General features: G+C 43.9%; 1 protein-coding gene across 2 annotated transcripts in view; it reads right to left on the reverse strand.

The window, feature by feature from the left end:
• TRIO (trio Rho guanine nucleotide exchange factor) overlaps positions 1 to 16,840 on the reverse strand; it is a 1,426,902-nt gene that overhangs the window by 948,029 nt on the left and 462,033 nt on the right. For both annotated transcript variants that reach the window (XM_063922713.1, XM_063922714.1), the window contains exons 7-9: positions 10,568 to 10,759; positions 6,255 to 6,386; positions 1,121 to 1,351 (exon numbers count right to left, since the gene is read on the reverse strand). In XM_063922713.1, the coding sequence (XP_063778783.1) occupies positions 1,121 to 1,351; positions 6,255 to 6,386; positions 10,568 to 10,759 (555 nt within the window). The remainder of the gene's footprint in view (positions 1 to 1,120; positions 1,352 to 6,254; positions 6,387 to 10,567; positions 10,760 to 16,840) is intronic.

The raw sequence follows: 16,840 nt of genomic DNA on the forward strand, positions 1-16,840 counted from the left end.
AGGATTTCTTATTTTCAGTGAAAAAAAGCCTCCTCGACTTGCTTAGGTGTGGTATCACTAATATTCAATACTTCCCTGATAGCCTCTATCAACAATTGCACCCCCTTTGCAAGAGAGGCAGACTCCCGGCAACACATCCCCAGTACCGTCTGTGGTATCAGAATCGGTATCCGTGTCATCTTGCATGACATAAACAAGCGCACGGTTGTGAGGTTATATAGCGGAGCGTCCTGAGGTACCAGAATCAGGCCATACTGCCATAGAGTTTTGTAATACCTGGGTTGCAGATTCATTACTTGCAACCCTATCTGAAATCTGAGAAATGGCACCGTCTTCCCGCTCTTCATCTGATTATACTAGCCGGAGGATTGATACTGGCTGAGATCCTGGGATCCCGGACAGGCTTTGTGACCAGTGTAGGGTGTAAGCGCTGGCCCAGGGCGTCCCTCACCGCACCACACTATGTACCGCTGAGCCATCCCGGAGCACAGTTAATACTGCGCTCCTACCCTGCTGCCACCATCTTCACACCGGCCCCTTACTTCCTAGGGGGGGCCGGTGTCTTACTCGCCACAATCTTCAGCTCTGTAAGGGGGTGGCGGCATGCTGCTGGGGTGAGCGATCCCCTGTGGCGGGGAGCGACCTATTCCCTCAGGAGCTCAGTGTCCTGTCAGCGGAGTAAGTGGCTCAGACCCCGCAGAGCGGACACTACTCCCCCCCCCTGCCTTAGTCCCACACTGCAGGGAGGCTGTTGCCAGCAGCCTTCCTGTAAAATAAAAAACTCTAAAATAACTTTTTACTAGAAAAGCTCTGGAGAGCTCCCCTAGCTGTGACCAACTCCTCCCGTCACATTTTCTAAACAGAGTCTGGTAGGAAGGGCATAGAGGGAGGAGCCAGCCCACACTCTCAAACTCTTAAAGTGCCAATGGCTCCTGGTGGACCAGTCTATATCCCATGGTACTAATGTGGACCCCAACATCCTCTAGGACGTAAGAGAAATATAGAAATAAAAAGTACTACGAATGCAAATAGAGATATACAGTTGTGTAGAAACAATTTGGGTTTACAAAAATTCACATCAGGTCAGGCATATTTAACATTTGATGCATATATAATTTACCTGTTGAACATCTTGCTGAAAAACACACAGTTGTAATCGTTGATGTAATCGAACTTTGCGGTGCTGCCATATATTTTCTAGCTGTCGTTGATGGTGTAGAACTTCATGAATGGCATCCAAGACATGATGTACTGCCTTTGAATAGTTAGCCGAAGCAGTCAGTGAATCGCAGCTGCCAGGAGTTAATGGGCGCTGAAGTTTGTCAAGCAGTGATTTACCATCTTGGCTCACCTGTACACAAAAACCAAATACTAAATTTAAAAAGTCTTTACATTTTATCTAGTATCATTAATATATAACAGAATACCAGTTATTTGAACTAGACATACACCAGGTTTCCCCCAAGGTTACTTCGGTACTGCAGATACACTTATTCTGTATGGCGGAGCTGCAGGGTTTGCTTCTCTCCCATGCTCACCCACAGCCACTTACCTGTACTTGTAGCAAACGTTTGTGGGAGCCTGTGCGCATGACACAGATCGTAGAGACCATCCCTTATTATATAGGGTAGAGGTACAGTTTGTTTAAGATAAATATATGCCTATATAAAATGCAGCTGGAATCTCAGTGATTTTATTTTTATTCCTACAATAATACATATTAGATGTCATGGTTACTCCAACAACAAGACACCTGTTTTTCTATATCCCAGACATACGGTTTAATAGCAGTTTACTGCAGTTAATACATACATCAGTTGTATGAACAAGTAGGTGGGAATTCAATTGTTTAATGGGTGCCCATCACCAGAGGGCGCCGCTATTTCATCTCTCAGTCCCCCATGCTGCCGAGAAGAAATGTGCAAAAATTGACCCCATGTAGGTACCCAAATGGGGCTTTTCGCGTTGTGCCCAGCACTTTGGTCAGGCTTAGCCGTGTAAAACCCGGACTGTCTGGGTGTGAGCATCGCGTTAAAAAAACAACAAATGAATTGCGTCTCCCAATCTCTCGTTACTTTAGAAGGAGTTTGGGCACGCAAAAACAATTTAATTGTCCCATTACATAGCAGTATATCTCAGATCAACACTATCAGCCCATAGCTTAAAGGAAAACAAAACGAGTTTTATGGTAAGAACTTACCTTTGTTAAAACTCTTTCTGCGAGGTACATTGAGCTCCACAAGGAAAGACATTGGGGTGTAGAGTAGGATCTTGATCCGAGGCACCAACAGGCTCAAAAGCTTTGACTGTTCCCAGAATGTATAGTGCCGCCTCCTCTATAACCCTGCCTCCCTGCACAGGAGCTCAGTTTTTAGTTAACTAGCCCAATGCAGTAGCAGGAAAAGAGACGACAACGGTTAGTAGCCACATACACCACACTCTCACGACAGGAGAAGTGTCAGCGGCTAATGCCATACCAACCCAAAGAAGCTAAGTGCGTCAGGGTGGGCGACTTGTGGAGCCCAGTGTACCTCGCAGAAAGAGTTTTAAACAAAGGTAAGTTCTTAGCATAAAACTTTTCTGCTGCGGGGTACACTGGGCTCCACAAGGAAAGACATAGGGGATGTCCTAAAGCAGTTCCTTATGGGAGGGGACGCACTATAGCGGGCACAAGAACCCTGCGTCCAAAGGAAGCATCCTGGGAAGCGGCAGTATCCAAGGCATAGAACCTTATGAACGTGTTCACAAAGGACCACGTAGCCGCCTTGCACAATTGTTCAAAGGTCGCACCACGGCGGGCCGCCCAAGAAGGTTCAACAGACAGAGTAGAATGGGCCATAATGTGAGCAGGAGCTGATAGACCAGCACTCACATAAGCATGTGCAATCACCATTCTAATCCATCTGGCCAAAGATTGCTTGTGAGCAGGCCAGCCCCGTTTGTGAAATCCAAACAGCACAAAGAGAGAATCAGATTTACTAATAGAAGCAGTTCTCTTCACATAGATACGGAGAGCCCGTACCACATCCAAAAACCGCTCTTTGGGAGACAGATCAGGAGAAACAAGTGCCGGAACCACAATCTCCTGGTTAAGGTGGAACGAAGAAACCACCTTAGGTAAATATACGGGATGAGTCCTAAGAAACGCCCAGTCACGGAGAAATATCAGATATGGGGAACTACAAGACAAGGCACCCAAATCCGACACTCGTCTAGCTGAAGCAATAGCCAGCAGAAACACCACCTTAAGGGAAAGCAACTTAAGATTAGCCGAACCAAGAGGTTCAAACGGAGACTCTTGTAATGCCTCCAAAACCACGACAAGTCCCAAGGAGCCATAGGAGGGACATAGGGAAGTTGGATACGCAACACACCCTGAGTAAAGGTATGCACATCAGGTAAGGTCACAATCTTTCTCTGAAACCACACCGACAAGGCAGATACTTGAACCTTGAGGGAGGCCAGATGCAGGCCTAAGTCCTGACCCTGCTGAAGAAAGGCCAACAACTTGGCTATACTAAACTTGGAAGCGTCATAATTGTTAGATGCGCACCAAACGACGTAAGAATACCAGACCCTATAGTAAATCCGAGCAGGAGTCGGTTTCCGGGCCCGCAACATAGTTTGAATGACCGCCTCAAAAAACCCTTTAGCCCTTAAGATGGAAGCTTCAAGAGGCACGCCGTCAAAGACAGCCGGGCTAGGTCCTGGTAGACACAGGGGCCCTGAACGAGGAGGTCCGGGCGTTGTCGAAGTAGAATTGGACACTCTGACGATAGGCCCTGCAGGCCTGAGAACCAGTGCCTTTTGGGCCACGCTGGAGCTATGAGAAGCAGAATTCCTCTTTCTTGCTTGGACTTCCGAATTACCCTGGGGAGGAGTGACACCGGAGGGAACACATACGGCAGCCAAAACCTCCACGGCACCGCCAGCGCATCCACGAATGCTGCTTGAGGGTCCCTTGTCCTTGCTCCAAAGACCGGAACCTTGTGATTGTGTCGAGACGCTATCAGATACACGTCTGGAAGGCCCAACTTTTCCACTAGGAGTTGAAACACTTCTGGATGGAGGCCCCACTCTCTGCCGTGTACATCCTGACGACTGAGAAAGTCCACTTCCCAATACAGGACTCCCGGAATGAATATTGCCGATATGGCCGGTAGATGGCGTTCCGCCCAATGTAGAATCTGCGAGACTTCCTTAATTGCCAAACGGCTTTGAGTGCCGCCTTATGTAAGCCACTGTGGTGGCGTTGTCCGACTGTACTTGAACAGGATGGTTCTGAATTAAATGCTGGGCCAGGGTCAACGCACTGAAGACCGCCCGCAATTACAGAATGTTAATCGAGAGGAGAGATTCCTCCTTGGTCCACCGACCTTGAAGGGAGTGTTGCTCCAGCACCGCTCCCCAACCTCTAAGACTGGCATCTGTCGTCAACAGGACCAAGTCGGATATCCAGAAGGGACGGCCCCTGCACAATCGTTGGTCCTGGAGCCACCAGTGCAGCGACAGACGGACTTCCAGAGTCAATGAGATCATGTGAGACCTGATCCGATGAGGTAGGCCATCCCACTTGGGTAGAATCAACCTCTGGAGGTGGCGAGAATGGAATTGAGCATACTCCACCATGTCGAATGCTGATACCATGAGGCCCAGCACCTGCATCACCGAATGTATCGACACTTGCGGACGAGAAAGGCTTCTTAGGGCTGCCCAGAGCAGCCCCTCTGTTATGTGACTGCTATCTGCGGCACCAACTACAAAACTGAGCTCCTGTGCAGGGAGGCGGGGTTATAGACGAGGCGGTGCTATGCATTCTGGGAACAGTCAAAGCTTTTGAGCCTGTTGGTGCCTCGGATCAAGATCCTACTCTACACCCCTATGTCTTTCCTTGTGGAGCCCAGTGTACCCCGCAGCAGAAAAAATGTTTTCAGTGCCCAACTTTTAATTATCTCCAGGATATCCCAAATCTATGGGTCTCCCTGGTATGTATGCTTTTTTACCTCTTTTTTCGCAGTCAAATAGCCAATGCATTCAAATAAATCGAAAATTTGTTTTATAAGTAAGGACGTCACGAACACAAGTGAAAATACATCTGTCTGGAGGCATATCTTTTGCATCTATGATGTTGTATGTTTGTTTGAGCTGACGATTAAGACTAGTAGAAAATCGAATACATTTGCTTGGATACAGATACATCCGAAGCTGCATACAGCTCTGAATATGAACAAATATATTAATCTTTCCCATCCATGATTTACTTGAGCATTATGCACCTTACTTCATTTCCAATTCTGTATCAGACCCATTGTGGCCAGCACACATTAACCGTGGAGAACATAGAAATCATTCAAGGTAAGAGGAGACCCTTAGGCCAACGCTATATTTTACAATAGACTAATGTGATGTCCACTTTTCTATGTATGTTGGCATACCCAATTTATATAATGAAGGCCAACACTTGAACTTATTATTATAGAGAGGGAACATCAACCAGTGTCTGGATATATAGTATATTAGTTTGCATACCTTAAAAAGCAAATACATCACATGGTTGGGAAAGTAAAGTCACAATATAAATTAAAACTTACAGCTGTGTATCATATAGTAAATGTACAAAAGGTTTAATGAATGTAAAAACTTATATCTGTTTAGCACTGAAAAAGTTGAAAAATGGTCAGCAACAACAGAAGTATTTGGTTTTACAATTCAAATGTTTTAACATAGCAAACATGTTGCACAAGGCAACCCAATTACCAGCAGGAAAATACAATTATGATGATACTGACTGCTTCTAGAGATCTCTCACCTCTGTACTGTAGCAAGCAAGCCTGGTGGACACTATAAGTACATCAGATTAAGGGGTATATCTAATTAGCCCCGATACCAAATTCCCGGAAACAGCCTAATTTTCATGCGAAAAAGGGGCTGTTTATACCGAAAACACACAGGTCTCACTAAACTGTATGTTTTCGGGAGGTAATTTTTTTTTTTATTAAATGGTGATCCATATTGGATAGGCTGAAAAAAAATCTAAGAAAAAAAAAAAAATCAGTGACACATTGGAAAAAAAGTCAGAAAAAGTCATTTTTTCAGACCCTATGTTAATACATAGGTAACTGGATATCCCCCTTAGGGTCTTGTTGTAAACTGGCCACCAAATTTTGCTTTAAGTCATACACTGGCCACTATGAATAAAATATAAAAAAATCACAAAGCAGCCATTAAAAGCAGCATTGCTTGCAGAAACTTACCTCAGAGTAAGCAACAGTGATATGCTCATAAATTCCTTGATGATGATGTATTGCATCTTCTAAATCTTGCAGCTCAGATGGAAGCTCTACTTTACCGCAAGCCTTACACCATGAATCAACATTGCTCATGTACTATTAAAAAAATAATAATAATGAAGAATTAAGTATCTACTTAGGAAAATAGGATATGAACAGTCTTATTTTAATAACTTTAGCTTTACATACTATGCCTTCCGAACTCAATAGTGTATTATAAAAAAAACCTCCATCTTTCTTGGGTATCCAGTTGATAGACGGTGTCTAGTTAGACAGTCAGGAAATAATATCAAATACTAAAGTAGGGGAGACCCTAGGAAATAGCGATCACAATATGATCACATTCAATATCAGCTTCCAAAAACAACAATATAAGGGTCTAACTAAAACTTTTAACTTTAAGAAAGCTCATTTCATATTGCTGAAACAAGCAATGAAAGACACCAATTGGGAAATTGTATTGCATGGTAAGAATACTGCTGAAATGCAGGATGTTTTTACAACTACGCTCAATAAGTACACTCATTTGTATATTCTCAAAGTCAACAAAAACAGAATTAGGAAACTCAAACCAATATGGTTTAATAAGATGGTCAAGGAACAAATGGACAAAAAAGGGCGTGCTTTCAAGCATTTAAGTCTGATGGAACGGTAGAATCATTCCAGTTCTACAAGGAATGTAACAAAAAATGCAAAAAAGAAATCAGAGCTACTAAAAAAGAAAACGAAAAACAAATCGCAAAGGAGAGTATAACAAACCCCAAAAATTTCTTTAGAGTACATAAACGGTAAATGGATAAAAAGGAAGAATATTGGGCCTTTAAAGGGCGAGTTGGATGTCTTGATTAATGATAATAGGGATAAAGCGGATTTATTTAATAAATTCTTTTCATCAGTATTCAAGAATGAGGACAGGTTGACGAGAGTAAAGCATAACATAAGCTACGAGAACGACCTGATGCTAGGTACTTTATTAAGCGAGGAAGTAGTCCTGGAGAGACTACGTAAAATGAAGATAAATAAATCTCCACCCCAGGGTTCTTATGGAACTTAATGTAGAGATATCGAGACCCCTATATTTGATTTTCAGAGTCAATTAGATCAGGAATGATACCAAAGGACTAGCGTATAGCAGAGGTAGTCCCAATATTTAAAAGGGGCATTAAAACTCACCCCGGTAACTGTAGACTGGTAAGTTTGACATCTATAGTGGGGAAATTACTAGAAGGTATATCAAGGGACAGCATACTTGAGTACTTGGATACCTCAAACGTTATTACTAGGAATCAGCATGGTTTTGTGAAGGACAGTCCTGTCAAACTAACCTAACAAGCTTCTACGAGAAAGTGAGCGATAATATTGATCATGGTCATGCAGTGGATTTGAACTTTTTGGACTTCGCTAAGGACTTTGACAAAGTTCCACATAAGGGGCTAATTCTAAAATTAAGGGAGCTTGGGGTAGAGGACACTATTTGTACTTGGGTGAATAATAGGCTGTTCAATAAGGCACAGCTATTGGGGATTAATGGGATGTACTCTGAATGGGCTTCAGTGCTCAGTGGAATACCACAGGGTTCAGTACTCGGACCATTGTTGTTTAACATATTCATCAATGACCTAGGAGAGGGACTGGAAAGCACAGGGTCAATTTTCGCAGATGATACTAAGCTATGTAGAGTAATTAATTCAGACAAGGATGTTGCGTCTCTACAGAATGACTTATCTAGACTTGAGGTCTGGGCGGATAAATGGAGAATGAGGTTCAATACAGACAAATGTAAAGTTATGCACTCTGGGACTAAGAACAATTAGGCAGCCTATAAACTAAATGGGGAACATGTAGGGATTAACAGTAGTTGAAAAAGATTTGGTTATGCTCATCGATAATAAACTTGGTAGCAATACGCAATGTCAAAATGCAGCAACAAAAGCAAGTAGGGTGTTAGCATGCATTAAACAGGGAATGGAGACAAGGGATGAGTGTGTAATCCTGCCACTGTATAAATCACTGGTGCGGCCACACCTGGAATATTGTGTACAGTTCTGGGCACCTCACTATAAAAAAAAAAAAAAGATATCTTGGAACTCGAAAAGGTTCAGAGGCCAGCCACCAAACTGGTTAAGGGGTTAGAGGCACTGGATAATGAGGAAAGACTTAAAAGGTAACATTTGCTTACACTGGAAAAGAGGCGACTGAGAGAAGACATTATTAATATTTTTAAATACATTAAGGGACAATACAAGGATTTATCAAACGATTTGTTTATCAAAAAAACACTACGTAGGACACCCCCTGAGGTTAGAAGGAAAAAAATTCCATACACAACGGAGAAAAGGGTTCTTCACAGAAAGAACAGTAAAGATTTGGAATTCTTTGCCAAAGGTAGTAATGGTGGACTCAATCAATAAGTTTAAAAATGGATTAAATAAATTCCTAGCGGGAAAAAAATATTCAAGGATACAGCATTTAATTAAGATTAAAAAAAAGAAAAAAATTTATAATATAGGTTGAACTCAATGGACATTCAACCTCAACAACTCCGAAGTGTGGCCAGCGAAGCCATTCTACAATTGGGGGTTCCAGATGACCAAACTATCCACACAAGCCACAAAAATGCAAAAAACATGGTATCTACCTTTTTGTGTCGAGCATTTTCATGTCGACCTTTTGACCCTGTCTACCTTTTTTCATGTCGACATTTTGCCCCTGTCGACCTAATGTCTTGTCTAACATATGGTGTCTATCTATTGACTGTCTAACTAGACACTATGTATCAACCCACACCCCTTTCTTGCTCTACAGCTTAATAATCTAAATAAAATCTAAATAAATAGATTAAGTATTCATTCAACTTTCCACGAGCAAGGGGTAATTAACATGAAAAAGCATGGTGACTCAAATAGTTTAAAATTCTAACGAAGAGCATATCAGTCATACTTTGTGGGATTACACTGATCATGGCCTGGTGTGTAATTAAATAAATACTTAGGGTGGAATTCAAATGTTTGAAAAGTCGGTTGGGTGTCTGACCACCAACTGACTTTTTAAACATTTGAATCTCCCTCGTAGGGTCCACTGTATCAAAATAATTTTATGGCCAATTCTCCAAACAAGAATTGCTGCATAATCAGCAGTATTTACTATATTAAAAAGATACTGCTTCATATTGTGATATTTATTGCAGTTTCTTGAGTATTGCTTGAAATTGTAGTCTCTTAGGTTTCTATGGGGATTGCAAAAATGGCAAATGATTCAAGCTTGGAAAAGCTTGGCTTGATGGCACTAGTCACTGTAGGCTACAAAGCCCATTTGAGAATGCCATAGGTAGGCAATCACTTTACTTTTTCTTCTTCGCAAAACACAGGCTGCCCGTGTTTCTATGGTTTTATACATACTACTAAAAAAATAATTTCTTGTTGCTATGATATGCATCAATAATAAGTTATGATTAACGGTGGGAAATTATAACTTAAGTTTTACAAAAAAATCTTATTCAAGTGGAACATTGGACCTATCTGTGTTTAGCGACTTCTTAATGGATTTATTTGGTCTGTGCAGGCAGAGTAAATGAAGAGAACAGTGCTAATAATGGGTTGGGTATGTTTTGCCGGCGGCTGGGATCTCGGCAGTCAGCATCCCAAGGCTGGTATTCCGGCCGCCAGAATGCCGGCGTCGAAGAGGTGGGGGTGAGAGCAACAAAGCCCCTTGCAGGCTTGCCACACAGCGGTCTCGATGGCTCGCCGCAGGTTCTATTCCCATTCTATGGGTGTCGTGGTCAAAACACGAGTGAGAATAGCCCCGTCAGTCGGCATGACGTCTGTCTGCATTTCTATCGGTTGAGATTCCAGCGTCTGTATACTAACCGGTGGGATCCCGACCGCCGGTGATGTGATTACATCCCCTAATATCTATGAATGCTGCTTGCATGTTCTGTTGCATTTTCAGAGCATATGCTGAAATGTAGACGTAGTATGAAAGGTAGTTCATTATCCCTCTTTAGAATCCAAAAGGTTTTCAACACAATACGTTAAGACTTATAATCTGGCTTCAGCATTATCTCAAAGTAAAGCAATTCTATAAGAGCAGTTTTAGAAAGTTTAGATGCCAAACACTCCTGAGACGCTTTGTCAGTTAATTTTTTGGGGAAAATAAAGTAGTGTATTTTTCATCTATGCTCAAGGTGCATCAAGAACCAGAAGAAAGATGTACAGTAACGGTGTACAACCCCAGACATCTTAACAAAACTAAAAAAAACCTTGAGGTCTTTCACGCACCTGCTCAGCTTTCTGGTGAAATACAGAAGACATATCTAGCAATGTGCTGCGCTCATCTAAAGCAGCTGCAAACATTTTCCATTCCTGCTCCAGTTGATTGGCAATCTGCTTGATCTGTTGTGAAGCATAGTGTCCAGATTCCATAAGCCTATTGGCAACTGACATGATACGGTTTATGTTCACATACACATTCTGCAAAAATGGAAAACAACAAATGTCTGTCAAAAATAAAAGCTACAACTTAGCAACATTACAGTACACCATTAAATCATTAATTGTAATCTATACCTTAACATGGTGCCATATTCACTATGGGTATAGAGTGTGCAGCCCTTGCAGAAAAGGGTCTAATTTTTGTAATAGTCAAAATGAAAAGACACACCCACCAAAATCATCTCTGCCTAATATGTTATGCTTTGCATACTAGAAAGCAGTTTGTTATATTTGCTTTGTTATACAGTATAGATAGATGTGTACAAATCTGTTGGTATCCTTCCATGACTAAAGAAAAAAAAAACATGTTTTTCACAGAGATAACTTTAAAGTGATCAAAGGAATTGGCATACAGCATTGTTTATTCCATATTTAATAGCAATTAGATTTTGGATTCATTAGAATATTTGAAATAATTTAACAAAAGAAAATGGGATGGCCAAAAATGCCACTAATGGTTAGGCAAGCCACACCCCTATACATAAGTCCCTACCTCTGCATCCCCCTGTTGGGGGCGCTATACGACATTGCCGTTCCGCTATTACTGATATATATATATATATATATATATTTTTTTTTTTTTTTTTTATTATTATTATTATTTTTTTATACTACAGCGTGACTACTAATTAGTTTGCCAGCAGTGTTTATTTGAATATAAAGAGATAGCTGAAAATTATCGAATACATCTCCTACTTGTGTCACCTTTCAGGGTCTTGCCAAGATACTACATACGAGTAGGGTGTTCTTCACTCATGTGCTTTTCCTTTTCTTACTTTAATAATCTTCAACTGCACCAAATCCCATTGTTTTCTATCACCTGATACTTATTTCAGTGTCATCTGCTGTATTTACCCTATACTTGTCCTTTATTGTCTTCAACTAAGTTGCTGTTTTACTGTTTTTCTTATCTGTTTGTGTACTCTAATCGAGCGCTGCAGAACCCTTGTGGTGCCATATAAATAAAGGATAATAATAATAATAATAATAATAATAATAATAATAATAATAATAACAGTACCCAGTCGGGGATCCAGAAGAGACGGCCCCTGCTTAATTGTAGGGGCCACAAGGTCAACGACAGACGAACCTCCGGAATCAAAGAAATCATGTGAGAGCTGATCCGATGAGGTAGGCCAATCCCACTTGGAAACCTCTGTAATGGGCGGGAAAGAAATTGAGCGTACTCTACCATGTCGAAGGCCGGCACCATCAGGCCAAGTACTTGCATCGCCAAGTGTATCGACACTCTGAGGTGACAAATGAAGCATCGTATCCTGTCCTGAGGCTTCAGGACTTTTTCTGGAGACAGAAACAGAGACTGTGCGTGTCCAAGAGTGCCCCCAGGGGCGCCATGCTCTGAGCTGGGACCAGAGAGGACTTCTTCCAATTGATAAGCTTGCAGGAAGGTTACAGTCAGTTGCAGATGACTGAGGAGGACTTTGTGGGAATTTGCCAGAATCATCAGGTCGTCCAAATACAGCAGGATTCTGACTCCCTGGTGACTGAGCTGGGCCTTGATCTTGGTAAAGATCAGAGGAGCTATAGCCAGTCCAAATGGCAGAGCCTGGAATTGGTAGTGAAGGTTGCCAATTGCACACTGCAGGAACTGCTGATGCGAATTGGCAATAGGAATATGCATCCTATATATATATATATATATATATATATATATATATATATATATATATATATATAGCGTTATCATATAGTCTCCGGGTTCCATAGTCAGCACAATAGAGCGCAGTGTTTCCATACGAAACCCGGGAATTCTCACAAACTTGTTCAGTTATTTGCGATTTGGTATAGTCCAGGAAGGACCCATTGGGTTTAGGGACCAGAAACAGGGTAGAGTAATAACCTCTGTCACTCTGGGACTGAAGTACTGGCACAATCACTCCTGTACTCAGGAGGGAACTCACCACAGTTTGTAGAGCTGGCACCTTCAGTGGATCCGAAGGGAGGGCTGTAGTGCAGAACTGGCGAGGGGGACGTCTCTTGAATGAGACAGCGTACCCGTGAGACAACTTCCAGTACCCATGCATCTGAAGTGGTCTTTAACCAGACCTGGGCAAACTGTAGATGTCGGACTCCCACCCTGGGATCCCCCAGAGGGAGGTCCGCGCTGACATGCAGCAGGTATGTCATGATTTGAAGCAGGCTGACGGGCTGCACAGGATTGTTTCGCCTTGGGCTTTGTGGTTTTGGGAGCACGAGATTGGCTCAGGTATGCCTGACCTTTTGCTTTCCGTTGAGGGCAAAAGGAATAAAAAGTGATACCTTTTGCCTTCTATGCAGAAGAATTAGTAGTGACGATAAATGCCGTCTTAGCGGCTGCTAATTCAGTCACTGCTTTAGTTAGGTCTTCCCCAAACAGAAAGTCCCCAGTGAAGGGGAGTACCTCCAAGGACGTTTTGGAGTCCAGGTCCACTTTCCAAGACCTCAACCACAGTATGCGGCGAGCCAGGACAGACATGGTCGACGCCTTGGCTGCCAATACAGACATGGTCGACGCCTTGGCTGCCAATACACCCACCTCAGAGGACGCCTCCTGAATGTAATAGGCAACGGTGGCAATGTGAGACAGGTTATTGTCTGGCATTGTCAGATATATTGTCAGGCAGCTCTTCCTCTAATGCCTGAACCCACGCCTCAATACGTTTTGCAGCACAGGAGGCAGTTATAGTGGGTCTATGAATGGCTCCAGTAAGACATCCCTCCACACGCTTATCTGTCGGCTCCATCAGTGAGGTAACAGTGGTGAGACAGACAGACTGGACGACACCACGAGGCAGGTGACGTTAGAATCCCCCGGCGGTGGAGTTTCCCATTTGTTACATAACTCTGCAAGGAGAGTATAGTGAGCCAAGGCCTGTTTTGGCAGAGGGTTTCTTCCCTGGATTAGACCGTGTGATGTCCACAAGATGATCAGAATGGGGTAAATAGGATTTTAAATACCTATCCTTTTCTCGTAGTCCATAAGGGATATTGGGGGAATCTAGTATGATGGAAATTGACGGGGTCCAAAGGAGCCGGTGCACTTTAAATTTCTTCAACTGGGTGTGCTGGCTCCTCCCTTTTATGCCCCCTCCCACAGGCAGTTAGAGGTAAAATAGTGCCCGAAGGAGAAAGGACATACTTGAGAGAAGGAACATAACGAGTGGTGAGATTTACACATCAGCACACCACAAACATAAAACAATCAGCAACGGCTGGTAACAAGACAGCAACAGCTGAACAGGTAACCATAGAAGAGATAACCTGCAGAAAGTCAATGCAGTCCAATATTCCTTATGGGCTACAAGAAAAGGATTTTCCTGATTCGCTTGAGCACCCTTGGGAGCAATGGAATCGGAGGAAACGGGTAGACCAGCCAGTGAGGCCAAGGAGATGGCAGTGCATCCACTGCCCTCGCCTGAGGGTCCCTGGTTCGTGAGCAATATCAACGAAGCTTCTTGTTGAGTCGAGAAGCCATCATGTCTATTTGTGGACAGCCCCACCGGTTGATGATCAGCTGAAACACCTGATGGTAAAGCCCCCTACTCCCGGAATGAAGATTGCGCACAGTGCTTTTACATTCCTTTCTGCCCAGATGAGTATCCTTGACACTTCTCGCATGCAGGCCCTGCTTTTTGTTCCTCCTTGTCCGACTGTACTTGGATCGCGTGATCTCTGAACAGAGGAGAGGCCTAAATCAGAGCATTGTACATCGCCCGAAGTTCCAGAATGTTGATCGGAAGGAGGGATTCGTGGGCTGACCACCTGCCCTGGAACTGAGCCCCCTTGGTGACAGCTCCCCATCCTCTCAGACTCGCATCCGTCGTGAGGTGATCCAATCCTGAAATTTCAGCCTTCCAGTAGGTTGGAGGACTGCAGCCACCAGAGGAGGGAAATCCTGGCCTGAGGTGACAGCCGTATTATCCGGTGCATTTCAAGATGTGATCCAGACCACTTGCTCAGGAGATCCAATTGAAATGTTCTGGCATGGAGCCTTCTTTTCTGGCCACAGTATCCAGCAACATTCCCAGGAACATGACCCGCTGAGTTGGCTCCAGGTGGGACTTCTTTAAATTGAGAATCCACCCATGGTGTGACCTAAGTTGGATAGTGCGGTCTACATGGAGCAATAAAAGCTCCCTTGATGAGAAGATCGTCCAGGTAAGGGACAATATTGACCCCTAGGACCCTAAATTGGATCATCATCTCCGCCATCACCTTAGTGAACACCCTCGGTTCTGTGGACAGGCCGAAGTGTAGCACCTTGAACTGGTAGTGATTGTTCAGCAGGGTAAACCTCAGGTAAGCCTGACGAGGTGGCCAAATCAGGATATGGAGATAGGCGTCCCTAATATCCAGGGAGACCATGAACTCCTGAGACCCGCCATCAATACTTGCAAGGATTCCATCTTGAACCCGAAAACCTCTAGTAAGGGTTTAAGGATTTCAGATTGAAATGGGTCTTAACGAACCACCTGGTTTCGGTACCACTAGCAATTGTGAGTAATAACCCTTGCCCTGTTGAAGTGGCACTGGAACAATGACTCGGTACTAATCCAATTTTAGGATGGCCTGTTGCAGCATAACACGCGTATCCTCCAAAGCGGTTAAGCTTGATCTGAAAAAAATCGGTGGGGAAGAGGCACAGTCGAAATACAACTTGTAGCCCTGAGAAATGAGGTCCTGTACCCAGGACTCCTTGCAGGAACTTTCCCAGATGTGGCTTAAGTGACGCAGATGAGCTCCCACCACGAGATCCCCTCGTGGTGGGCGGGCACAGTCATGCTGAGGCCTTAGTGGAAGCTGAACTGTTCCTGAGAACCTGCAGTTGCTGGCTTTTTGCCTTACCTCTGGGGCAACATGCAGCGTTTGAGTCGCCTCTGGATCAAGATCGAAACATAGCTGTCTAAAAGGACTGAGTAGATGGCCCCAGGTAGTTACGCCTAGCCGGTGGGGTCCCAGAGGGGAGAAACATGGAATTCCCTGCAGTAGTTTTGGAAATCCATGGAACCAACTCAACCCTGAATAGCCACTTCCCTGAGATAGGGAAATACATCACACTACGCTTGGAATCTGTGTCCGCTATCCCCTGGCGCAGCCATAAAGCTCTGCGCACAGACACTGCCATGGCAGTACTACTCACATTAATAGCGTCTCTCTCTTTAATAGAGTCGCACAGGACGCGTGCAGTATCCTGAATGACTTCATTGTACTCTTTAGACAGGTGTGAGACAGAGACGTCAACAGCCGGAGGATCTTACCAGTTTTTCCTACCTTCAGGAGAAAATGGGAAAGTGTTATGAAGCGTCTGGCCACAAGTAATTTTTTATCCAAGTCAACTTTAAACATATCATCTAATTCCTTAGAATTAGAGAAAGCGACGCTAACCTTTCTCATTGGGGGTTCCCAGGATAACATTGGAATATGATGGAGCGACAGCGGATTGGCACCAAACGATCACAAGCTTTCGGGCCTCCCAGGATGCAACGGGCTCGTCCATATATTCCCGCCCACTGGCTCAGTCAAATCAGGTTTGGTGTGGCAAGAGCCGGACCATGGTCACAGGGCTGCTGTGTTTGGCAGCCCTAAGCATTATTATTTTATTTTTATAGTCTTACTACATTGTTTTGAGTGATCTTTCCTAACAGCGTCTTACACGCATATTGGAAAAAGTAGCTCCAACAACTCTCCACCGGGTCGCAACAACGCTTACCCACGGTACAAGTTCTGTCTCGACGGGCGTCTGTGTCGGATATGCTAGCAGTTCCAGTAGACGTTACCAGGCTGTGGTCGGAGCACAGGAATAAGGTAAGGCATTGGATCCGCTTAGAAGGGGAATACGGACACAGCCGCACTGTTTGGGAGGAGACTACCAAACAGTAGCTGGCGCGCCGCCACCACGGGTGCTCCAGCGCTAGGCTTTAGGGATCATAAGGCACCAGGATTAGTTTGAGGCTGCGATCCCTAGGGTTGATGTCAGCAGTGGGGAGTCAGACGCTCTCCTGGACGCCCCTCCCCCCAGTTCATGACCAGTTTCCACGCGTCTCCCGCCATGAACTGATT

This window comes from Pseudophryne corroboree, chromosome 5 (genome assembly GCF_028390025.1).
Source record: "Pseudophryne corroboree isolate aPseCor3 chromosome 5, aPseCor3.hap2, whole genome shotgun sequence".
In the NCBI taxonomy this organism is placed as follows: domain Eukaryota; kingdom Metazoa; phylum Chordata; class Amphibia; order Anura; family Myobatrachidae; genus Pseudophryne; species Pseudophryne corroboree.